Source organism: Ranitomeya imitator, chromosome 4 (genome assembly GCF_032444005.1).
Source record: "Ranitomeya imitator isolate aRanImi1 chromosome 4, aRanImi1.pri, whole genome shotgun sequence".
In the NCBI taxonomy this organism is placed as follows: domain Eukaryota; kingdom Metazoa; phylum Chordata; class Amphibia; order Anura; family Dendrobatidae; genus Ranitomeya; species Ranitomeya imitator.
The window spans coordinates 688,013,754-688,039,176 of record NC_091285.1 but is presented as its reverse complement, the minus strand read 5'-3'; the positions used below and the strand labels follow the sequence as shown (position 1 = coordinate 688,039,176).

Genomic DNA, 25,423 nt, shown 5'->3' with positions numbered 1-25,423 from the left:
AAGGGTACCAAATGGACCATCTTAGAGAAGCGATCACAAACCACCCAAATGACTGACATCCTTTGAGAAACAGGGAGATCAGAAATAAAATCCATGGAAATATGCGTCCAGGGCCTCTTCTGGACCGGCAAGGGCAAAAGCAACCCACTGGCACCAGAACAGCAGGGCTTAGCCCGAGCACAAGTCCCACAGGACTGCACAAAAGAACGCACATCCCGTGACAAAGAAGGCCACCAAAAGGATCTAGCCACCAAATCTCTGGTACCAAAGCTTCCAGGATGACCAGCCAACACCGAACAATGAACCTCAGAGATAACTCTACTAGTCCATCTATCAGGGACAAACAGTTTCTCCGTAGGACAACGGTCAGGTCTATCAGCCTGAAACTTCTGCAGCACGCGCCGCAAATCAGGGGAGATGGCAGACAAAATTACCCCCTCTTTAAGAATACCCGCCGACTCCAGAACACCCGGAGAATCAGGCACAAAACTCCTTGACAGGGCATCAGCCTTCACATTCTTAGATCCCGGAAGGTATGAAACCACAAAATCAAAACGGGAGAAAAAGAGCGACCATCGAGCCTGTCTAGGATTCAACCGTTTGGCAGACTCGAGATAAGTCAAATTCTTGTGATCCGTCAAGACCACCACGCGATGTTTAGCTCCTTCAAGCCAATGTCGCCACTCCTCGAATGCCCACTTCATGGCCAACAACTCTCAATTGCCAACATCATAATTGCGCTCAGCAGGCGAGAATTTTGTAGAAAAGAAGGCACATGGTTTCATCACCGAGCCATCAGAACTTCTTTGCGACAAAACAGCCCCTGCTCCAATCTCAGAAGCATCAACCTCGACCTGAAGCGGGAGCGAAACATCTGGCTGGCACAACACAGGGGCAGAAGAAAAACGACGCTTCAACTCCTGAAAAGCCTCTACAGCCACAGAGGACCAATTGACCACATCAGCACCTTTCTTGGTCAAATCAGTCAACGGTTTAGCAATACTAGAAATATTAGCGATGAAGCGACGGTAAAAATTAGCAAAGCCCAGGAACTTCTGCAGGCTCTTCACAGATGTCGGCTGAGTCCAATCATAAATGGCCTGAACTTTAACAGGGTCCATCTCGATAGTAGAAGGGGAAAAAATGAAACCCAAAAATGAAACCTTCTGAACTCCAAAGAGACACTTTGACCCCTTCACAAACAAGGAATTCGCACGAAGGACCTGGAACACCATTCTGACCTGCTTCACATGAGACTCCCAATCATCCGAAAAGACCAAAATGTCATCCAAATATACAATCATTAATCTATCCAGGTACTCTCGGAAGATGTCATGCATAAAGGACTGAAACACAGATGGAGCATTAGAAAGCCCGAATGGCATAACCAGGTACTCAAAATGGCCCTCGGGCGTATTAAATGCTGTTTTCCATTCATCGCCCTGTTTAATTCGCACAAGATTATACGCCCCTCGAAGATCTATCTTGGTGAACCAACTAGCCCCCTTAATCCGAGCAAACAAATCAGACAGCAGCGGCAAAGGATACTGAAATTTGACTGTGATCTTATTAAGAAGGCGGTAATCAATACAAGATCTCAAAGAGCCATCCTTCTTGGCCACAAAAAAGAACCCTGCTCCCAATGGTGACGACGACGGGCGAATATGACCCTTCTCCAAGGATTCCTTTACATAATTCCGCATAGCGGCGTGCTCTGGCACAGATAAATTAAACAGACGGCCCTTAGGAATTTTACTACCAAGAATCAAATTAATAGCGCAATCGCAATCCCTATGAGGAGGTAAGGCACCGGATTTGGGCTCTTCAAATACATCCCGGTAATCTGATAAAAACTCAGGGACTTCAGAAGGAGTGGAAGGCGAAATTGACAACAATGGAACATCACCATGTACCCCCTGACAACCCCAGCCGGACACAGACATAGATTTCCAATCCAACACTGGATTATGGACCTGTAGCCATGGCAACCCCAAAACGACCACATCATGCAGATTATGCAACACCAAAAAGCGAATATCCTCCTGATGTGCAGTAGCCATGCACATGGTCAATTGAGTCCAGTACTGAGGCTTATTCTTGGCCAAAGGCGTAGCATCAATTCCTCTCAATGGAATAGGATACTGCAAGGGCTCCAAGAAAAAACAAACTCCAAGTCCATCAAATTCAGGGCAGCGCCTGAATCCACAAATGCCATAACAGAATAGGACGACAGAGAGCAAATCAGAGTAACGGACAAAAGAAATTTAGACTGCACCGTACCAACGGTGGCAGACCTAGCGAACCGCTTAGTGCGCTTAGGACAATCGAAGATAGCATGAGTGGATTCACCACAGTAAAAACACAGCCCATTCCGACGTCTGTGTTCTTGCCGTTCAGCTCTGGTCAAAGTCCTATCACACTGCATAGGCTCAGGCCTATGCTCAGAGAATACCGCCAAATGGTGCACAGCTTTGCGCTCACGCAAGCGCCGATCGATCTGAATGGCCAAGGACATAGACTCATTCAGACCAGCAGGCGTGGGAAATCCCACCATGACATCCTTAAGGGCTTGAGAAAGACCCTTTCTGAAAATTGCCACCAGGGCACACTCATTCCACTGAGTAAGCACAGACCACTTTCTAAACTTCTGACAGTACACCTCCGCTTCATCCTGACCCTGACACAAAGCCAGCAAGATTTTCTCTGCCTGATCCACTGAATTTGGTTCATCATAAAGCAATCCAAGCGCCTGAAAAAATGCATCAACATCACGCAATGCAGGATCTCCTGGCGCAAGGGAAAATGCCCAGTCTTGAGGGTCACCACGCAACAAAGAAATAATGATTTTTACTTGTTGAATGGGGTCACCAGAGGAGCGGGGTTTCAAAGCTAGAAACAGTTTACAATTATTTTTGAAATTCAAGAACTTAGATCTATCCCCAGAAAATAAATCAGGAATAGTAATTCTGGGCTCTAACATAGGATTCTGAACCATAAAATCTTGAATGTTTTGTACCCTTGCAGTGAGATGATCCACACAAGAGGACAGGCCTTGAATGTCCATATCTACACCTGTGTCCTGAACCACCCAAAGGTTTAGGGGAAAAGAAAGGCAAAACACAGTGCAAAGAAAAAAAAATGGTCTCAGAACTTCTCTTATGCCTCTATTGAGATGCATTAATACTTCGGGCCAGCTATACTGTTATGGACCTGGTGGTTAGGAGCACCAACCAAAGGATAAACCACGTCACCTGTGTAAGGAACCTCAGAAGCAGCAGCTTCACTCACAGCCACCAGAGGGAGTCCATGGACAGAACTCGCCGAAGTACCATTCACGACCACAGGAGGGAGTTCGACAACAGAATTCACAACATACATAGTGGGGGCCGTTGAGGATGCAGTGATTGGTAATGAATTGGGGGAAAGAGTACAGGGGCTAATTAATTTATATATTTATTAGGTGGAGAAATTGACTATTTATAGTTGGTGGGGGCACAGTGGTGGATTACAAATTATATTTGGAATGTGGGTTGCATAATAGCTAATTATGTATTAATGGTGAGTGAACATCTGTATTCAGCCACGTAGTGTAGAAGAAAGGGAAAAAGTGGGGTATGTGCTCTGGAAGCAATGCTCTAGATAACTGTGTGTTATTTTAAGCAGAGATGAGTCCTGGCTGGAAAAAGTGATGGTGGTCTGCTCTGGATGAAGAAAAAAAGAAAGATGAAGGACTTTAACTAGTGACGTCATTGGTAACTCAGTGTGCTACCTGTACACTGACGCTGCATACTATATAGAGAGCTTCTGTTTATAATGTTGTAAGAAGATGAACCAGATCGGGGGTGTTGCGCTGGTTCCGGAACTGTTGGGACTGTCACCAATGTTGCATGGGGGAGAGCATTCAGACACGGACTGACCTTTGCACTGGACAGTAGGGGGCAGATCTGATATAAAAAGAGAGGAGTCCTAGAGCAAAAACTAAGCGTGCAGCAGAGAAAAATGCAGGCCTTGCAGATCCTGTGACTGTGTCCACTGTTCGCGTACTGTATATTGCAAAGCCTCCATTGTCTCCCTTTCCTGGAGGTGACTCACACTCTAGACCAGTGACTGCTGCGTGCACGCGGTCTCACCGAGTACAGGTGACTAGGCCACTACTGACTGACCCCTCACTCGCATACACCATGGAGCAGAGCTGCGCTCCACCGTGATCTCACATTGAGCTGAACCTTACATGAGGAAACGATGGGAACAAGAGCCCACCTAGGACAGTAAAGACTCCCCGCTTGCATCGAGAACCGGATCTCCATCTTCTCAGGACAACTCTGGAATGTCACGTGCCACTGGTGTCAGCGCCACCGTTGGAGACCGAGACACTGCAATCAAGAAACCGACAGACTGATAAGTTTACTCCCTTTTGAACATTTTTGTTACTCTTGTTCTCCCTATTCATCTCTTCTGTTCCCACATTGCTCTATACCTTTCCTCCCATACTCCCTCTCTCCCTGCATGGAGTTTAACTCTGTTAATAAATTTGTTACCTCTTGTTCTGCCTCCTGTCCGTGATGACATCCTGGTTCCTGCATTTCTCCATTTATCACTGCATTTCCTGTACACTGACACTATATACAGAGCTCCTGTGTATAATGTCACTGGTGATCACTGAATTACCTGTACACTATACACTATATACAGAGCTCCTGTGTATATTGTCACTGTTGATCACTGAATTACCTGTACATTGACACTATATACAGAGCTTCTGTGTATAATGTCACCGATGATCACTGTATTACCTGTACATTGACACTATATACAGGGCTCCTGTGTATAATGTCACTGGTGATCACTGTATTACCTGTACTCTGACACTATACAGAGCTCCTGCGTATAATGTCACTGGTGATCACTGAATTATCTGTACATTGACACTATATACAGGGCTCCTGTGTATAATGTCACTGGTGATCATTGTATTACCTGTACTCTGTCACTATATACACAGCTCCTGTGTATATTGTCACTGGAAATTACTATATTACTTGTACATTGACACTATATACAGAGTTCCTGGGTATAATGTCACTGGTGATCACTGTATTACCTCTACACTATACACTATATACAGAGCTCCTGTGTATATTGTCACTGGAAATCACTATATTATCTGTACATTGACACTATATACAGAGCTCCTGTGTATAATGTCATGAATGATCACTGTATTACCTGTACACTATACACTATATACAGAGCTCCTGTGTGATATGTCACTGGTGATCACTGTATTACCTGTACACTATACACTATATACAGAGCTCCTGTGTATATTGTCACTGGTAATTACTGTATTACCTGTACACTGACACAATATACAGAGCTCCTGTGTATAATGTCACTGGTGATCACTGAATTACCTGTACATTGACACTATATACAGAGCTCCTGTGTATGTCACTGGTGATCACTGTATTGCCTGTACATTGACACTATACAGAGAGCTCCTGTGTATAATGTCACTGGTGATCATTGTATTACCTGTACAATGACATTATATATAGAGCTCCTGTGTATAATGTCACTGGTGATCACTATATTACCAGTACACTATACACTATATACAGAGCTCCTGTGTATAATGTCACTGGTGATCACTGTATTACCTGTACACTGACACTATATACATGGTACTGTGGAAGGTTTGAAGGGTGGAGGTGGAGCTGGGGTGGAGCCTAGGTGGAGTTTCAAGGGGGCCCGAAAAAGTTACCAGTCTGGGGCCCTGAAACTCTTAGTGGCCGCCCTGCATGGGGTGGTCATATTTTTTCAAGAGCATTATAATGACACTTTTATTTTTAAGGCTGCCCTGTCTGGATGTGCTGAAGATGTCCAGACAAAAGGGAAGTCTACATAGGTGAGCTCTGGTTGTGAAAAGTCATCGTGGCATCAGGACCATATGAAGAAATAGTGAGAATAACTCCAATCAGAGAAGATGTTACCTATAAGGTGCCTGGATATAAATGAGCATTTCATTGGCTATTTTCTACCTTTAAACAACTGCCGATCTGTTATATGATGCCAACCACCAGTTGATTAAAACACCACTGCAGTATTTTCTTTAATTTTACTGCTGGAGTGGTGCTTTAAATCTAAGATCCGTGACCCTACTCTTATACTTACCCTCCGCCATCGGTTTCTGATTATCAGCCGCAGAATAAATGCACCTTAAAGAATACAGTGGGGAAAAAAAGCATTTAGTCAGCCACCAATTGTGCAAGTTCTCCAACTTAATAAGATGACAGAGACCTGTAATTAACATCATAGGTAGACCACAACTATGAGAGTCAAAAAGAGAAAACAAATCCAGAAAATCACTTTGTCTGGTTTTGCAAGATTTATTTTGCAAATTATGGTGGAAAATAAGTATTTGGTCATTAATGAAAGTTAATCTCAATAATTTGTTATATATCCTTTGTTGGCAATGACAGAGGTCAAATGTTTTCTGTAAGTCTCACAAGGTTGGCACACACTGTTGGTGGTTTGTTGGGCCATTCCTCCATGCAGATCTCCTCTAGAGCAGTGATGTTTTGGGCCTGCCGCTGGGCAAGACGGACTTTCAACTCCCTCCAAAAGTTTTCTATGGGGTTGAGATCTTGTGACTGGTTAGGCAACTCTAGGACCTTTATATACTTCTTACGAAACCACTCCTTTGTTGCCCTGGCGGTGTGCTTGGGATCATTATCATGCTGAAAGACCCATCCACGTTTCATCTTTAATGCTCTTGCTGATGGAAGGAGGTTTACACTCAAAATCTCACGATACATGGCCCCTTCACTCTTTCATGTACATGGATGGGGCAGCACGGTGGCTCAGTGGTTAGCACTGCAGCGCTGGAGTCCTGGGTTCAAACCCCTCTAAGGACAACATCTGCAAAGAGTTTGTATGTTCTCTCCGTGTTTGCGTGGGTTTCCTCCGGGTACTCCGGTTTCCTCCCACATTCCAAAGACATACTGATAGGGAATTTAGATTGTTAGATTGTGAGCCCCAACAGGGACAGCGATGATAATGTGTGCAACCTGTAAAGCGCTGCAGAATATGTTAGCGCTATATAAAAATAAAGATTATTATTATTATTATTTTGGATCAGTCTTCCTTGTCTGTTTGCAGAGAAACAGCCCCAAAGCAGGATGTTGCCACCCTCATGCTTCACAGTAGGTATAGTGTTCTTTGGTTGCAGCTGAGCATTCTGTCTCCTCCAAACAAGATGAGTTTTGTCTCTACCAAACAGTTCTACTTTGGTTTCATCAGACCATATGACATTCTCCCAATACCCTTCTGGGTAATCCGAATGCTCTCTAGCAAACTTCAGGGGGACCTGGACATGTACTGGCTTAAGCAGGGGGACACATCTGTCACTGAAGGATCTGAGTCCCTGGCGGCCTAGTGTGTTACTGATAGTAGCCTTTGTTATGGTGGTCCCAGCTCTATGCAGGTCATTCACTAGGTCCCCCGTGTGGTTCTGGGATTTTTTTCTCACCGTTCTTGTGATCATTTTGACCCCATGGAGTGAGATCTTGCGTGGAGCCCCAGATCGAGGGAGATTATCAGTGGTCTTGTATGTCTCCCATATTCTTGTTATTGCTCCCACAGTTGATGGAGCAAGGCTACAATTTTGTTTCTGGTGTCCTTCGACAGCTCTTTGGTCTTCGCCATAGTGGAGTTTGGACTATTTTAGGCTGTGGACAGGTGTCTTTTATATGGATAACAAGTTCAAACAGGTGCCATTACTACAGGTAATGAGTGGAGGACAGAGGAGCCTCTTAAAGAAGAAGTTACAGGTCTGTGAGAGCCAGAAATCTTGCATGTTTTTAGGTGACCAAATACTTATTTTCCACCATAATTTTCAAAATAAATCTTGCAAAATCAGACAAGGTGATTATCTGGATTTGTTTTCTCATTTTGGCTCTCATAGTTGTGGTCTACCTTTGATGTCAATTACAGGCCTCTCTCATCTTTTTAAGTGGGAGAACTTGCACAATTGGTGGTTGACTAAATACTTGTTTTTCCCCACTTTAAATAAACTTTTGGGATTTTTTTAGTGTCTTAGGTTCTTCAATTTTGATCAGTTCAGTAGGGGATGCAGTCATGAGACCCCACCAATCGCTCCAAAAACAAGTTTCAAATGCCCATATCAGGAGACAGAAGAGTATACATAGCACAGAGTGGATTCAGTGCAAAGTCATAGTCCTGTCTCCTGAGCTGGGCACTTCTGTTGAGAAATCTGTGGGGGACCAGAACCCACCACTCTGCTCAAAATTAATGGGCCTAAAACATATATCTCCCAAAAGTTAAGCTTCTATTTGAATGTTTAACCCCTTAACAACATAGTTCAGGTGCTGAATTCATGTATTGATAGCGGTTCTGGTGAAGTAGTCATGCACTGACTGTTGTTCTGGTGATGTAGCGTTGCACTGATATACTCATGTACTGATGTAGACATGCACTGAAATAAATAAAATTTCCTTAATCAAAACAGTCAGTGATTCCATCATAGAAGGAAATTAGATTAGTCTGGCATGACTTGTTTGCTACAAAACCATGCTGGTTTTGGTTAATTACTGTATTCTTATACAAACACATACATGCTGTTTAATAATTTGTTCAAAGATCTTTCCTGGTATAGAAGTAAGGCTCACTGGCCTGTAATTTCCTGGCTCCATCTTCTTTCCTTTTCAGTAGAAAGGGACAACATTTGTCTTTCTCCAATCTTCTGGGACTTCTCATGTTCTCCAGGAAATTTCAAAGATTCTGGCTAGTGGTTCTGTAATTTCCTCTGCTATCTCTTTCAGTAGAAAGATCCACATCACTAACCACATCAATATCCACATCGTTTCCAATGCTAATTCAACTGCTAATGATGTGAAAATTGATACTCAAGTTGACTTGGAATTTCACAATGTCTATATCAGCAAACTAAACTGCAAGACATAGGATATAAATGATTGCCATTGGCATGCTGTGTGCTATTGTGTTTACAGTCAGGCCTGTATTTGCCACCAGGGCTGAAACAAAAGTTGACATTTTATTTGTATTAAATCTGTAGGCTGGTTCAGCTGACTTTACTCCAATGTGTATGGTGGCCTTAACTAGTATCTAAGGGTATGTGCACACGTTCAGGTTTTTTCGTGGTTTTTTTGTGTTTTTTTCGCGATAAAAACGCGATAAAACTGCATTAGAAACTGCAGACATATTTTGTGAACATGATGCGTTTTTTTCCGCGAAAAAACGCATTGTGGTACAAAAAGCAGCATGTTCATTAATTTAGCAGTTTTTTTGCATTTTTCCCGCTATTCTATGCATTTGGAAAAAATGCAAGAAAAAACGCATCAAAAACGCATCAAAAATGCGCAAAAAACGCATCAAAACACGCAAAAAAACGCGAAAAAAGCGCATGTGGATTTCTGGCAGAAATGTCAGGTTTTTGTCAGGAAAATTTCTGCCAGAAATCCTGACGTGTGCACATAGCCTTAAGGTTATAAGCACTTTTAGTATGACTTACAAGCAGGGGCGTGTCCATTTAAAGTGCCTAGGGCAGCATATTTGCAAATACGGCTTTGTTCTTACAATATATCATACATGAGATAGCGACACTTTCAGATATATATTTATAGTTGAATGGCTTAATTTTACATAATGTTTTTACTGTTTTTAACCAATCTCTAGTAGGGTTTGCTGGTAGAATTGAAGTGACTACATATGGTCATGGTCAAAGATCAAACTAGGATGTCCTACCTTGACCAAACTCTTTTCTCATTAGATTTTGCCTTATATTCAAGTGAGGTCGAAACAATATAATGAAACATTTGGGTAAGAATATACAAACAACAATGGCCCAACTTGAAGAAAGGATGGCGAAGACCTCCATGGCCACTGTGTACTTCCCGCGGGAACTGAGAGTTGCTGGGATGAAGGAAACCCAGACACAAAGGAAGGCCAACATGCTAAATGTAATGTACTTGGCCTCATTGAAATTGTCAGGAAGTCTTCTAGCCAAAAATGCCACGATGAAGCTGACAGTAGCCAAAAGACCCAAATACCCCAACATAACCCAAAATGCAAAAGGGGACCCCTCATTACAGTTAAGAATGAGAACCATAGAAAGAGTCTTGGTGTCATACTCAGGAAACGGAGGAGCATGAGAAAGCCAAATCACACAGACAGATATCTGGATGAGAACACAAATAACAATAACAGAGTAGGACACTTTCCCCCCAGTCCATCGTTGTAAACTAGTCCCAGGCTTCGTGGCCTTAAAAGCAATAACAACTGTTATGGTTTTGGCCAAGACGCAAGAGATGGATAGAGTAAAAGCCAATCCAAATGCTACTTGTCGCAACAGGCACTTGTCAAGATGTGGATATCCAATGAAAGCTAATGAACTGAGGAAGCAGAAAAATAAGGCAACGAGGAGAAGACAGCTAATGGACGAATTATTGGCTCGGACTATTGGTGTTGTGTTGTAACGAATAAAGATGCCTAGAGCTCCAAGAGGGATGAGTGATGAAGCAATAGACAGGGCTGCCAAGTTGATACCCACAGCTTCTTCATAGGAGAGAAATTCAATGGTTCTTCGTAAGCACGTGTCCTGCTGGGTATTGGGCCAAGTATCCCAAGAGCATTTTTGGCACTCCACCGCATCTAGAGAAGAATATTTTTTGTAAACTCTAAACTACAAGTATAAACTATAAAATACACCATACCTTTATACTGTTATTTTGTTACCTGTCTCATTTGCAATCTCTCCTATTGGGCATTGGACACAGTCGAAGCAGCACGTTGGCTTTCCTGGAATTGTTGCCTTTCGATATCCCAAAGGACAACTCGAACTGCATTTTGATTGAGGATTCTAAACATAGGAATTTATCATATAGACAATTAAATATTGAAAGCGAGAGAGCAAAGTATTAGAGACTATCAAGGTAGAGCTTGACATTTCACCTCTAAGTTTTTACCAAATCTTGAACAATATTGACCTTTAAAGGTACCGTCACACTGAACGATATCGCTAGCGATCCGTGACGTTGCAGTGTCCTGGCTAGCGATATCGTTGAGTTTGACAGGCAGCAGCGATCAGGATCCTGCTGTGCCATCGTTGGTCGGAGCAGAAAGTCCAAAACTTTATTTCGTCGCTGGACTCCCGTAGACATCGCTGAATCGGCGTGTGTGACACCGATTCAGCGATGTCTTCACTGGTAACCAGGGTAAACATCGGGTTACTAAGCGCAGGGCCGCGCTTAGTAACCCGATGTTTACCCTGGTTACCAGCGTAAACGTAAAAAAAACCAAACACTACATACTTACATTCCGGTGTCTATCCCCCGGCGCTGTGCTTCTCTGCACTGTGTAAGCGCCGGCCGGAAAGCAGAGCACAGCGGTGACGTCACCGCTGTGCTTTCCGGCTGGCACTCACAGTCAGTGCAGAGAAGCACAGCGCCGGGGGACAGACACCGGAATGTAAGTATGTAGTGTTTTTGTTTTTTTTTCGTTTACGCTGGTAACCAGGGTAAACATCGGGTTACTAAGCGCGGCCCTGCGCTTAGTAACCCGATGTTTACCCTGGTTACCAGGGGACTTCGCATAGTTGGTCGCTGGAGAGCTGTCTGTGTGACAGCTCTCCAGCGACCACACAACGACGCTGCAGCGATCGGGATAGTTGTCTAGATCGCTGCAGCGTCGCTAAATGTGATGGTACCTTAACTAAGAGGGTGATAGTGCAATGGGTAAACAGAATAGGCCGGTGCCTAAGGCTCTATTTCAATTGAAGGAGACTAAATTTACAGATTACAGTAACTATTTTCATCTTCCCTCCTTGTCAATGCAAACGCACTCTCTTATGGTTTAGCTTGCATGTGTTCTGAATGAGGGAGTAAACCACTAGTAACAGCTTATCATCTCTAAGAACAGAAGGATCTATCATGCGAAAATCCAACAGTCCCATGGCATATGCCTTTTCTCAAGGTAGAGTCTCCCTCAAACACATAGATCCCGTGGACTCTATAACAAAGTAATGACAATTTCTACATGTGGTCCTCCTTTGAGGACCCCTCATGTTGAGGGGATACCGGGTGGTGGTAAAGGTGGCATATGTAGAGAAGGAGATGGGAGACAATAGAGAAGGAATTGGGAGACAATGGGTTATTGATGTCCATTAATAAGCTATATAGCTCCCCTATAAGTATGAAGGGAAGGTAAAGAGGAACATTTAGAATTCCCTGAAAGGGGAGCAGCTTGTCTCGCCCATGCCTTAGCCCAAAATAGAAACTAATATTTCTGATGATTCTACAATTAAGTCTGTTTGTGCTCCCATGGTGTACATATGTGAGGAAAGAAAAAATATTGGTAAGTTGTTTGGTAAGTTCCACATTTTTTAGACCTGCTCTATCAGTCCTTAGGCTTAGGGAGTTTTACAAGTCTTCCTTTTAAGAGGCTCAGAGCTTCTGAGCGCCAAAAGAAAGCAGGCCCCTTGTATAATTTATAGCACTGGTCCCTTCCTCTTCTTATAGCAGAAATCTTTTAGAATTTAAAGGGAACTTTGGTCACCGGTGCTCAGGAAGGATATAATGGAACTAGAGAGAGTACAAAGGAGGGCAACAAAATTAATAAAGGGGATGGGAGAACTACAATACCCAGATAGATTAGCGAAATTAGGATTATTTAGTCTAGAAAAAAGACGACTGAGGGGCGATCTAATAACCATGTATAAGTATATAAGGGGACAATACAAATATCTCGCTGAGGATCTGTTTATACCAAGGAAGGTGACGGGTACAAGGGGGCATTCTTTGCGTCTGGAGGAGAGAAGGTTTTTCCACCAACATAGAAGAGGATTCTTTACTGTTAGGGCAGTGAGAATCTGGAATTGCTTGCCTGAGGAGGTGGTGATGGCGAACTCAGTCGAGGGGTTCAAGAGAGGCCTGGATGTCTTCCTGGAGCAGAACAATATTGTATCATACAATTAGGTTCTGTAGAAGGACGTAGATCTGGGGATTTATTATGATGGAATATAGGCTGAACTGGATGGACAAATGTCTTTTTTCGGCCTTACTAACTATGTTACTATATGTTACTATGTTACCCCGAAAATCGCGGGTGAGGTAAGCCCACCGGCATCAGGGGCTTATCTACAGCATTCTGTAATGCTGTAGATAAGCCCCCAATGTTACCTGAAAGAGGAGAAAAGACGTTAGGTTATACTCACCCAGGGACGGTCCCGCTGCTGGTCCAGTCGGATGGGTGTCTCTGGTCCACTGCGGCGCCTCCCATCTTCATTCCAAGACATCCTCTTCTGATCTTCAGCCACGGCTCCGGCGCAGGCGTACTTTGTCTGCCCTATTGAGGGCAGAACAAAGTACTGCAGTGCGCAGGTGCCGGAAAGGTCAGAGAGGCCGATTTTCGAGGTGACAGGTTCCCTTTAAGGACTGCGATCTAAGGGTAAGGTTTCTTCTTGTGGAGAGGGACAAGCCAGGCCTGGCATGTCAGAGTGAGAAGACTTATAAGTGATGCATGTTCCTCTCAGAAATTAAACATGAAAATTGCCTCACTCTGACATGCCAGTCCTGGCTTGTAATTCTCCACAACGAGAAACCTTTCCCCTTAGATCGCAGTCTTAAGCCTCTCACTCAGCCAAATCAGATCTCATACTTTGAATTGAAGCGGGGCAACACCCCAAAAACTATGTCTGCAAATTGAAATTCTGGTTTGTATTTTATCCTAAGTAATTTTGCCAGGCTCGTTAAAGGATCGATATTGACTTTTAGGATTGCTACTTCCAGTAGGTGGCACTAGAGTTCAAGTCCTGTTCCTCTTTGAAAAGGCAATTTGCATATTTATTTTCCCAGAAGAGCATTGCATGGCCTATAACTCTTCTCACTCTGATATGCCAGGCCTGTCTTGTCACTCTTCACGATGAGAATCCTTCCCCCTTAGATCCCAGTCCTAAGCCTCTCACCTAGCGAAATCACATCTCATGATTTGTACTGACAAGGGCAACACCCCGAAAAACCATGTCTGCAAATTGAGATTCTGGTTTGGCTTTTGGCAAAGCTCGTTAAAGGGTCAATATTGAATGCTAGGATTTCTACTTACAGTACATGGCACTAGAGTTTCAGTCCTCTTCCACTCTGAAGAGGAAATTTGCAGACATCTAGGACTAATGGTACCGTCACACTGACCAACTTCACAACGATATCGCTTGCGATCCGTGACGTTGCAGCGTCCTGGCTAGTGATATCGTTGTGTTTGACACACAGCAGCGATCTGGATCCTGCTGTGACATCGTTGGTCGGAGCAGAATGTCCAGAACTTTATTTCGTCGCTGGATCTCCCGCAGACATCGCTAAATCGGCGTGTGTGACGCCGATCCAGCGATGTCTTCACTGGTAACCAGGGTAAACATCGGGTTACTAAGCGCAGGGCCGCGCTTAGTAACCCGATGTTTTCCCCTGTTACCAGTGTAAATGTAAAAAAAAAAAAACACTACATACTTACATTCCGGTGTCTGTGGCGTCCCCCCCGGCGTTCTGCTTCCCTGCACTCCTCCTGCATCCTGTGTCAGCTCCGGCCAGCCGTAAAGCAATTACAGCGGTGACGTCACTGCTCTGCTTTTACGGCCAGCACTTACACAGTGCAAGGAAGCAGAAAGCCGGGGGACGCGACAGGAATGTAAGTATGTACTGTTTGTTTTTTTTACATTTACACTGGTAACCAGGGTAAACATCGGGTTACTAAGCGCGGCCCTGCGCTTAGTAACCCGATGTTTACCCTGGTTACCCGGGGACTTCGGCATCTTTATAAATGTAAAAAAACAAGCACTACATACTTACATTCCCGGTGTCTGGTCATGTCCCCCGCTGTCAGCTTCCCGCACTGACTTGTGAGCACCGGCCGGCCGTAAAGCACGCTGTGCAGCGGTGACGTCACCGCTGTACTTTACGTTTGGCGCTCAGTCAGTGCGGGAAGCTGAAGGCGAGGGACATGACCAGACACCGGGAATGTAAGTATGTAGTGGTTTTTTTTTTACATTTACAACGGTAACCAGGGTAAACATTGGGTTACTAAGCGCGGCCCTGCGCTTAGTAACCCGATGTTTACCCTGGTTACCCGGGGACCTCGGCATCGTTGGTCGCTGGAGAGCTGTCTGTGTGACAGCTCTCCAGCGACCAAACAGCGACGCTGCAGCGATCAACATCGTTGTCGGTATCGCTGCAGCATCGCTTAGTGTGACGGTACCTTAAGTGTGACCGCATTTTCTGTAGTCTCTACAAGTTACCCCCATTGCTTAACAGAATTAACACTCAGTGGTCCATTATTTTATTAGCTAAGGGGACAAAACCATCTGTGATAGTTTGTTTAAATGACCCACTGTATGAAGACTTTTCCAAACAATAGCTCATGTCTCAGTTTCATCGAAAGGAAAGCACTACAAGGATCCACTTTCAAAATATCCCATACTCTGAAGAACCCAATCTACTTGCATGAAACCTGTGCAGAACATAATGCCCTACCTTGGTACTCCATATAATGGCAGCATTGTTAATTTTCATTTGATTCCCTTCCGGGGAACTGAAATCATAGCTTCCCACTGTCTTCTGTTCCATGGAACCAGTGGAGCTTAGTTGCCAGTTTACTATGTCGTAGAGGGCTGGTGGATCTCCTTTAGCATCAAAAAATATGTGAGTATTGTCTTTAGTCTCAAAATCTACAGTTTTAATATAATGAAGGAGCTGAAGAAATACAAAAGATTTATTTAATTTATAATCAATGATGTCACAAATGTAGCATTTTTAAAGCCTGAGATCATCTTCTACTCACTCAAGTACCACGAAGAAGGGCTTACTCACATATTGACTACTGCAATCTTTCTCCAGAAGGAGAGGAACCACCAACCTATTCTCTAACCCTCTGAGTCAGAAGTCTCTGCTGGAGTCTCCGAAGCTTATGTCATAACTTGAAGCTACTGGCCTCCAATACAAAAGGTTTTAAAGCCTCTACACACATTAGACTAATGTTAGTATATCAGATTTAGGGCTGCTGATTCCTTTGGTCTCCAGTGAGGAGCTGCTTAGAGACATCTCCTAGAGAACACAGTGACCACTCTTGTGTATGAGAGATATGGGAAAAATAGCTGATGGATAAATAATCAGACAAACAATTGTTCAGCAGGCAGATATCTAAGATGTAGTGGGCTCCTACCTACCATAAATACTGGTGTCTGCTTAATTTATGCAAAGCCCTATAGTTCTTCTCAGGCACGTGGCCTGGGTGTAACTGATACCCCTTTACCTTCTGTAATTACAGTATGCATTTGCAAAAACTCCTCTATGCTTATATGTTGGAGCCCAGAAGACTTTAGTAGTCTCAAATATAAATGTGCAACTTATTTACCTGCCAAGGTTGTAAGGATGAGATGTTGGCACAAGTACCATTAAGGAAAGGTCCCTTTCCTGGTTCACATTGCAGCAAGTTATGTATGGCCCATGCAAAGGCATAAACTGCTGTGTAGACGTTAAATGTTATTCTATGGTCCACATTAGCCATGACAAACTCTAATTTCTCATCCCCGATACATTCATTGATGGTTTGGTTGATCATGCCATTAGCTCTAGTGTGGAGGTTGGTCCACTTGCAGGAAAATGTCTCCTCCCAAAGCTTAAGTAAAAAGTGATCATGAGGAGACTTTAATGGGTGTAAGTTATTTAGATGTTCTACAAACCCAGCCATCTGCCCCCCATGAATAGCAAAACCTATAGTACCCATCAAGACTGGTTGGAACTTTTCTATATTAAGAAAGGAAGTTGACCATGATTCACTGGCTATCCAGATTTTCCCGGTTACATTTTGTTTGGCCAACTCTTCCACCACAGGCATGAAATGAATAGATGAAGACAAGACTAGCACCACCTTGGCTGATGAGTCTTTGATAACATTAACAATATGTGGAGCACCTCTGTTGGGTTGTCCAGTCATGATATTTTCAAGGAAGGCCACACAAGCTCCAGCTTGGACTATTTTTTGCTTTACTATCTGAATGCCTGGTTGACCATAATCATTATCGGTAGCCAATAACCCGACCCATGTCCATCCAAAGTACAAGATTAACTCAGCTAGACCTCGATATTGAAACGCGTCACTTGGAACTGTGTGGAAAAATGAGGGGAACAAGTTCCTATTGCTGAGGAACGGACTGGTGGAAAAATAACTTATCTGTAGATAAATGAAAGAAAAAGAACTTTATTAACAAATGCAATGTAGGATTCTCCTTTTTGAGGATCATCTGGATTTTATTGTACTGTTTTGGCTCAATATAGTGACATCATATAAACTGTGAAAATTGATCAACAAACTGATCCAGCTAGATGGTGAAGCACTGAAAAAGGGTCACCTGACAAATATTGATTTTTGTTACATGAAAGCTCTCACATAGCCCTTGCCGTATGAGTCAACCAATTCAAGCAGGGTCAGATAAAAACACATTGTATTGTAGTTGCATAGGCACAAGATGTGGTGAGCAAGGGGGGATACGTGAACAAGTACTTATTTAGAGAAAGAAGAACATATTTGTGGCATAAACTGCTCCTCAAACAAGGAGGACAATGTTCACCTTACCTGCGGATATCTGTGTAGACCCAAAATTTGAGCCATGAGGATTGAGTGTGTAGACCCAGAATCACCAACAATCCCAGCCAGTGTTCCTTCTTCACCACAACGATAATTTGGGACACTTGGTTCCCTTCCAGATAACATCCACAAGGTGCCTTCTGCTGCTCTTCTCACAGCAGTACAAGTATCATAAATCTGGAATCCCAGAGTGATATTGGGAAGAAGATCTGGATTTTTATTGATCTCTTCCAAGACGAATATGAGAGCCTGCATGAACTGGTAGTTTTGAACGTCAAATCTAAAGGAGTAAAAACGTAGATGGTTAAAGGTTTTTTGAATATACAGAATCTATGTATGCATGTAATAGAACTTGTTGTACTCATCTCTGAAATGTATTGTAACTAGGTCCTTTCCTTTTCAAGGTTACTTTATTATTGAAGCATAATGGTGCTTTAAATCCCTCTCCAGGTTTATAGATCTACTTACAACAGGCATGTATTGGATATTTGATACTGATGAGTCCTCGCCACTAGTACCGGACTTGATATCTTCTACTGTCCAATCAAAACAAATATAACCCTTGTAGAGTTTGATAGACTTACTGTTGACATATAAGATCTTCTGGTTTGCTTGTAAAATTAGTTTCTGAATAAATTCTTTTCACATGAAGGGCAAACGTGCCTCCTATGACCAGGTCTCCAAACTGACCTAGATACCCGCTGACATTGGCACCAGGTATTTGGCAGCCTGCAGTGGACGTCACGCCTTTACACCCTTGCACAGCGCAGGTAGACAAAAGCCAAACCTCACAAAGCAACAGGTAAGTGATATTATATAGACACTGCATATGTCGTAAGCTTACAATCAGATCTAGCAGATGAACAATCAGATAATATGTCATGATTGGGTTTCGCATAGAAATATGGGACTAGAAAGTTAGCTAGGTGAGAACGACCACCCAAAGAGCCTCAACTAATTCTATCTTCTACTAAAATAGTGGAAAAATTTACCAAATAAGCAATGTTGTCCTCATATGTTATACGTCTCAGTTACGTCACAAGAAAAAGGAAAGTATAAGACTTCTCTTAGTCTTAGTCTCACATAGATAGTAAGAGACCTACCTTAGCGAACCGGGCACATTGACGTAAAGTGGTCAAAGATCCTTCTCTCCTCACATTCCCCTTCTTTTCCCCTTTCTTTTCTATTTCCCTTAATTATTTTCCTACCTTCCCTTTACCTCTTTTTGTTATTCCCCCTTATGTTTCTCTTTTCTCCCTTTCTTATCCCCCTTCACATTCTCCTCCCTTCCCTTCCTTTTGCCTTTTTCCCCCTTTTGGAAAACTTAGATCCACCTAAACAGTGAGATTCTCTGTGTCCCTTTACTCACAAAATATCCTTTTAGTGCCAAAAAGTCAATATTCCTTGTTTTTTTCTACTAGCAGAGAACCATGTATTCCACTGCTAAAAAAATCCCCTCAAACAAAGATATTTCAGTCTGTAAGGTATCTAGAACATAGTCGGTCCCAGGCACCTTAGTTCTTAGTCTCGGTCATATTTGTAAAAGTATTCCACGCACACAACACACACACAACGTCCGTCTAGCAGCGAACGTTGGAATAGGAGTTTATATACCTATAACATTGCTTCATCCTGGGAAATTAGAGGGCAATTATTGTAACCTGCTGGAAATAGAAAGGATGATGTCAACACAATAAGTATCCCAAGTGACTTGTCATCATCTTATACTAATAAAGTCTACAACAGTCCCGTAATACAATTATCCAACTGAAATAAAACTTATGTTAAAAATCATGCCCTGCTCAGAGGCAAGTCATTGAGACATTTTGGTGGAGATGATCTTTGTTACACTAAGTCTTATAAAACTTTTATCTTTTTATTATTTAAACTAAATTACAATTCTATCAGAATTCTTTAACTGTTGAACCATGCCGGAAACCAGTTTAGACTGAATTGAGACCTCCAGATGAGACGTGACAGGTGGTCCAACCTCCGACAGCACCATGTTGGTGAATATCTGCTTTTCTTCTATCACACGCTCTACCAATCTACGTCAGAACTGTCGTTACTTGTGACCACTATGACTTCCACTATCAGAGCCTTGGCTGGGACCAATTGGAACATCTCACCTTTGGGGATTCAGTCTTCAGCGTCTTTTTGTTATTTTTTTCAACATTTTTAACAACCAGCTTTTTTTGTATACATTTTTTTTTTTAAAAAGAAACAATGGTGAAGTTGCACTTTTTTACCATTTCATCCAACTTTGATTTTTTTTCTTCCATTTTTTTGAGTAAATTATATACAAAATTTAAGTGGTGCCATATAATACTATAACTCATCCTGTAAAAAAAGCCAAAACAAAAAAACAAATAAAAACCTCTTATATGTCTTTGTAGATGTAGAAATAAATTTATGGCTCCTGGAATAAGGAGTGAAAAAACTAAAGTTCAAAAAACAGAATTGGACCCGTGAAGTGAGTGGACAGAGTTGCAATATAACGCCCATCTATTGTGAATTCTGTGGCACATCTCCCTCCTGTGGTCACAAGTGGTACTTCGGCTGATTCTCTCTGTGAACTTCCGTTGGTGGAGGAGAGTGGTACTGCGGCTTCTGAGTTTCCTTCCTCAGGTGATGTGGTGAAGTCGTTAGGTGCTGCTCTATTTAACTCCACCTTTGATCCTGGCCTCCAGTCAATGTTCTAGTATTGGACCTGTTTCCTCCTGGATCGTTCCTGTGGCCTGCTGCTCTGCATAGCTAAGTTCCACTTTGCTATTTTGTTTGCTGTTTTTTCTTTCCAGCTTGTCTATTTGTTTTTTCTTGCTTGCTGGAAGCTCTGGGACGCAGAGGGTGTACCTCCGTGCCGTTAGTTCGGTACGGAGGGTCTTTTTGTCCCTTTTGCGTGGTTTTTTGTAGGGTTTTGTGTTGACCGCAAAGTTACCTTTCCTATCCTCGCTCTGTTCAGAAAGTCGGGCCTCACTTTGCTAAATCTATTTCATCTCTACGTTTGTCTTTTCATCTTAACTCACAGTCATTATATGTGGAGGCTGCCTTTTCCTTTGGGGTATTTCTCTGAGGCAAGGTAGGCTTATTTTCTATCTTCAGGCTAGCTAGTTTCTCAGGCTGTGCCAAGTTGCATAGGGAGCGTTAGGCGCAATCCACGGCTGCCTCTAGTGTGGTTGGAGAGGATTAGGGATTGCGGTCAGCAGAGTTCCCACGTCTCAGAGCTAGTTCTATGTTTTTGGGTTATTGTCAGGTCACTGTATGTGCTCTGACCTCTATGTCCATTGTGGTACTGAATTACCTTATCATAACACCCATCCCCTAGACAGTTATGGTCAAGTTTATTGAAATAAGCAGCCATGTTTTTCTATTTTTGAACAACACCAGGGCTAGCGGCAGACCACGGAAAGAACGAACCACGGAATGAACGGACCACAGAATGAATGGACCAAGGAATGAACGGACCACGGAATGAACGGACCACGGAATGAACGGACCACGGAATGAACGGACCATGGAATGAATCGACCACGGAATGAATGGACCACGGAATGAACGGACCACGGAATGAACAGACTACAGAATGAAATGGCACATTAGATACAGGAATTGAGTTTACAGGTTAACATACAATATAACCTATAAATATGATACATAACCAAAGTGTCAGGTAAAATTGTAGTTATTAATTACATATTACAACAGCAAAATATCAAATATCAAGGGAAAAGATACCTCAAAGTGCAGGCAATAGGAGTATCAATATCATAAACATACAATAATTTTCGTGACTCTCAGACCACGATGCTGGAGGTGGTCCCCGAAGGGTGCTGCAGTGCCAGAGGAAGGAGCACCCTAGGAGTGGAGACCTGCCAGAAAACGGGAAGGTGTCACAAAGTGCCGTGCAGACTGGACGGGAATTAATCCACCGGCAGCGCAGTATCTGCAGGGAGAATAAACGCGACGTCAGTGACAAGCCAGAGCGATAGAGCCCGGACAGGAATGCAGTGATCAAAGGGGTGAGATGAGCACATAGTCGGAAACAAGCCAGAGAGTCAAAGCTAGATTGGAGCGCGATTACCAGGGGGAGAGATGGAAGGGTAGTCAAGAAACGAGGCAGGGAGTCAGAAAATCAGGGAAAGCAAAGAGAAGAATGGGAACGCAAGTCAGGGAACAAGCCGGGTCATACACACAATAGGGGTCACACATACAGAGAAACAATGATTAACCATTGAGTAACCTAGGTCAGCTGCTTTAGCCGCGGGACCGGAACTATCACTGACATCGGACCTCAGTTGGTCGTATCACAACTAAATAGCCACCCTCAAGCCAGAGAGAGGCAGATTCAATTAACCCCTGTCTGACCAGAACGGGAAAAAGAAAAAATCCATCCTGGATCATGACAGTACACCCCTCTCAATGGGGGGGGGGGGTCACCGGACTCCCAGGTTTCCCAGGATACCTGGCATGGAAGGCCCAGACCAACCGATCCACATGAACTGATCAGGCAGGAACCCATGACCGGTCTTCTGGACCGAAGCCCTTCCAATGCACAAGAAATTGAAGTGCACAGCAGACCATTCTAGAGTCCACGATCTGTTCCACCTCACACTCCGACTGTCCATCCACCAAAACCAGTGGTGGGGAAGACAATGACCCCTCCCCAATAAACTCCAATGGTTTCAAAAGGGCCTTATGAAATATGTTGGGAATCCATAGAAATGACTGGAGATGTAACCAAAAGGCTACCGGGTTAACTGCTTCCATAATTTCATAAGGACCAATAAACTTAGGCCCCAGTTTCACAGAGAGAATCTTGAGTCTTATATTCCTAGTAGACAACCATACTTTATCCCCAACCCAGAATACCGGCCCCACAGACCATTTTTTGTCCACAAAGAACTTATATTTACTCTGAGTCTTCCTAATGTTTCTCTGGACCTCCTGTCACAGCTCCCCCAAACGCTAGATTGCCCCATGAGCCCCAGGACACCCGGAGTCCAAACGTAAGAACTCCCCAAAATGTGGATGGGAAGCATAGTTGGAGAAAAAAGGGGATGTGCCCGCAGACTATTTAATACGGTTGTCAAATGCGAACTCGGCCAAAGGCAAGGCAGAACCCCAATTATCCTGTCGAGCTGTGGACAGGCAACGCAGAGTTTATTCCAGAGACTGATTGGTCCGTTCAGTTTGACCATTAATCTCTGGGTGATAAGTGGCCGAAAAAGACAGGCAAATAGCCAACCTCCTACAAAACTCCCTCCAAAACCTGGACATAAATTGCACCACCCTATCCGATACCACATTCAAGGGCACACCATGCAACCGCACCACATGCTCCACAAACAGAACGGACAACGTCTCTGCATTAGTCAAAGCCGCCAAGGGTACAAAATGTGCCTGTTTACTAAACCCATCCACCATTAGCCAAATGACGGTATTACCCTTAGAAAGAAGAAGATTGGTGATAAAATCCATGGACAAATGAGTCCATGGTCTATCAGAAATTGGCAATGGCACCAATTCCCCGGCTGGCTGGTTATGGGGTTTTTCACACAGGCACATGCCTCACAGGCAGACACAAACTCCCCAACATCTGAGACTAAAGAGGACCACCAAATTATCCTAGCGATGGCCCTACTATTGGCCAAAATCCCTGGATGTCCACCCAGAGCTGAGTCGTGGAACTCCCAGAGGACCCATAGATGAAACAGGTACAAAAAGTTTATCAACTGGCCTAGATGGAGGAGCCAGAGACTGAGATTCCTGAATCTCCCACTCCAACACAGTCAAAGCATCAGCCACCACCACTCCAGGTTATAGAATGGAGGATGGAGGTTTGGGGGGAGGCACCTGATCCAGACTGCGCGAGAAGACATCGGTCCTGACATTTTTGGATCCCTGGCCGAAAAGTGATGGGGAACTAGAATCGGAAAAAAAGCAACCCTCTCACCTGCCTCAGGGTCAACCTCTTAGCAGACTCAATGTTAGCCAGGTTCTTGTGGTCCGTAACCATGGTAATAGGATGGACCGCCCCCTCCAAAAATTGCCTCCATTCTTCAATGGCCAACTTCACAGCCAGAAGCTCCCGATTACAAACATCATAATTCCTCTCTGCAGGGGAGAACTTCTTTGAGAAGAAGGCACGGGGCCTCAAATTGGTCAAAGTGGCAGGCCCCTGGGACAACATCACCCCCACCCCCACCTCTGAGGCATCCACCTCAGCACTAAATGGTTCAGATTGATCCGGTTGAATCAGAACCGGAGCAGACATGAAACATTTTTTTAACAACAAAAATGCCACTACCGCTACGGCTGACCAATTCTTGACATCAGCCCCCTTTGAGTCAGATCTGTGAGAGGCATGACCAAGTTCCCAAACAGCCCCTCATTAGTGAGAAAAGCAGTTTTCCACTCATACCATACAAGGTTATATGCCCCTCGCAGATCCAGTTTAGAAAACAACTTGGCCCCAGGCAACTGGTTATACATATCGAGAATAAGTGGGAGAGGGTAAGTATTTCTCGCCGTGATCTTATTCCGCTCCTGAAAATCAAGGCATGGGCGCAAACCAAAGTGCTTTTTTTTAACGAAAAGAACCCCACCACCACAGGGAATCAGAAGGATGAATGTGCCTTTTCCGAAGACTCTCGAAGATGTATTCCTTCATAGCAGCCTGCTCAGGACCGGAGAGATTATACAATTGAGCAATTTAGTGCCCGGAACGAAGTCAATGGCACAATCAAATGGGCGGTGTGGTGGCAAAACCTCAGCCTCCTTTTTGGAGAAGATGTCCTCATAGTCTTTCAGGTTCTCCGGAATACCCTCCAGACCAACGGACGATACAGGCACAGAAACCAAACAATTTGTTACACAATTGGAACCCCATCTCAAAATCTCCCGGTATTCCCAGTCAATGACCGGGTTATGAAGTTGCAACCAAGGGAACCCCAACAACAACCCTGCAGGAAGATTGTCAAAAATAAAGCAAGATATTCCCTCCTGGTGTACGGGCCCCACCTTGAGGATGAATTACTCAGAAACAAAACTAATCCCATCCTCGGTGAGGGGTGTAGAGTCAATAGCCACAACTTTCATGGGAGTCTACCACCTAACTGTTCCTATCTCACAATTGGCCACCAGTTTTGAGTCAATCAGTTTTACCAAGGATCCACAGTCCACAAAATCCAAAGTGGGTAAAAAACTGTTTTTAATACCAAGTTCCACCTTCAACAATAATTTGGAAACAGAGGAAAAATGTACCTGGGAGTCTGGGTAACCTCCTCGACAGTTACCCAGACTTAGGCGTTTCCCGACATCTTGGAGACCGATGGACAGGAGGGACAGTGCCTCTTCCAATGTCCTGGGGCACCAAAATAAAAGCAGAACTTGTTCTCCCGCCGACGTTTCCTCTACTTTTTCCTTGAATGAGGTGGCCCCCACCTCCATGGGTTAGAGTTGGGACAATAGCTCAGTCTTAACCGGAAACAAAGGAGACTCCCATCGCACAACTCCTCGCTACCTCAGTCTCTGATCCATGCTGACGGCTTGTGTCATAGCCTCCTACAGAGAGCTGGGTAGTGGATGAAGAGCTACAGCGTCCTTTAGGTGGTCAGATAGTCCCCTTCGTAACTGACACCTGAGTGCTGAGTTGTTCCAAGACACCTCCGGGGACCATCGCCTAAATTCTGAACAGTACCACTAGGCAGAGAGCTTTCCCTGAGAGAGACCCATAAACGTGTCCTCGGCCAGT

General features: G+C 43.9%; 1 protein-coding gene across 1 annotated transcript; it reads right to left on the bottom strand.

Moving 5' to 3' along the window:
• Positions 1 to 4,311: 4,311 nt before the first annotated feature.
• LOC138674718 (extracellular calcium-sensing receptor-like) lies at positions 4,312 to 23,686 on the bottom strand. Its single transcript, XM_069762535.1, has 8 exons — positions 23,624 to 23,686; positions 18,255 to 18,493; positions 17,827 to 17,950; positions 16,438 to 17,256; positions 15,558 to 15,776; positions 10,777 to 10,900; positions 9,787 to 10,692; positions 4,312 to 4,373 (listed from the first exon to the last, which is right to left on the bottom strand). The coding sequence occupies exons 1-8, from the start codon at positions 23,684 to 23,686 to the stop codon at positions 4,312 to 4,314; spliced, it is 2,556 nt and encodes an 851-aa protein (XP_069618636.1).
• Positions 23,687 to 25,423: the final 1,737 nt, after the last annotated feature.

Excerpts from the sequence above, each read along its gene's own strand:
- LOC138674718 (XM_069762535.1), bottom strand. The coding sequence starts at position 23,686 with ATGGTTACGGACCACAAGAACCTGGCTAACATTGAGTCTGCTAAGAGG. Across the intron at positions 17,951-18,254 it reads GAAGATCTTATATGTCAACA|ATTTGACGTTCAAAACTACC; the intron begins GTAAGTCTATCA and ends TTACTCCTTTAG. Across the intron at positions 15,777-16,437 it reads CATCCTTACAACCTTGGCAG|CTCCTTCATTATATTAAAAC; the intron begins GTAAATAAGTTG and ends GTATTTCTTCAG.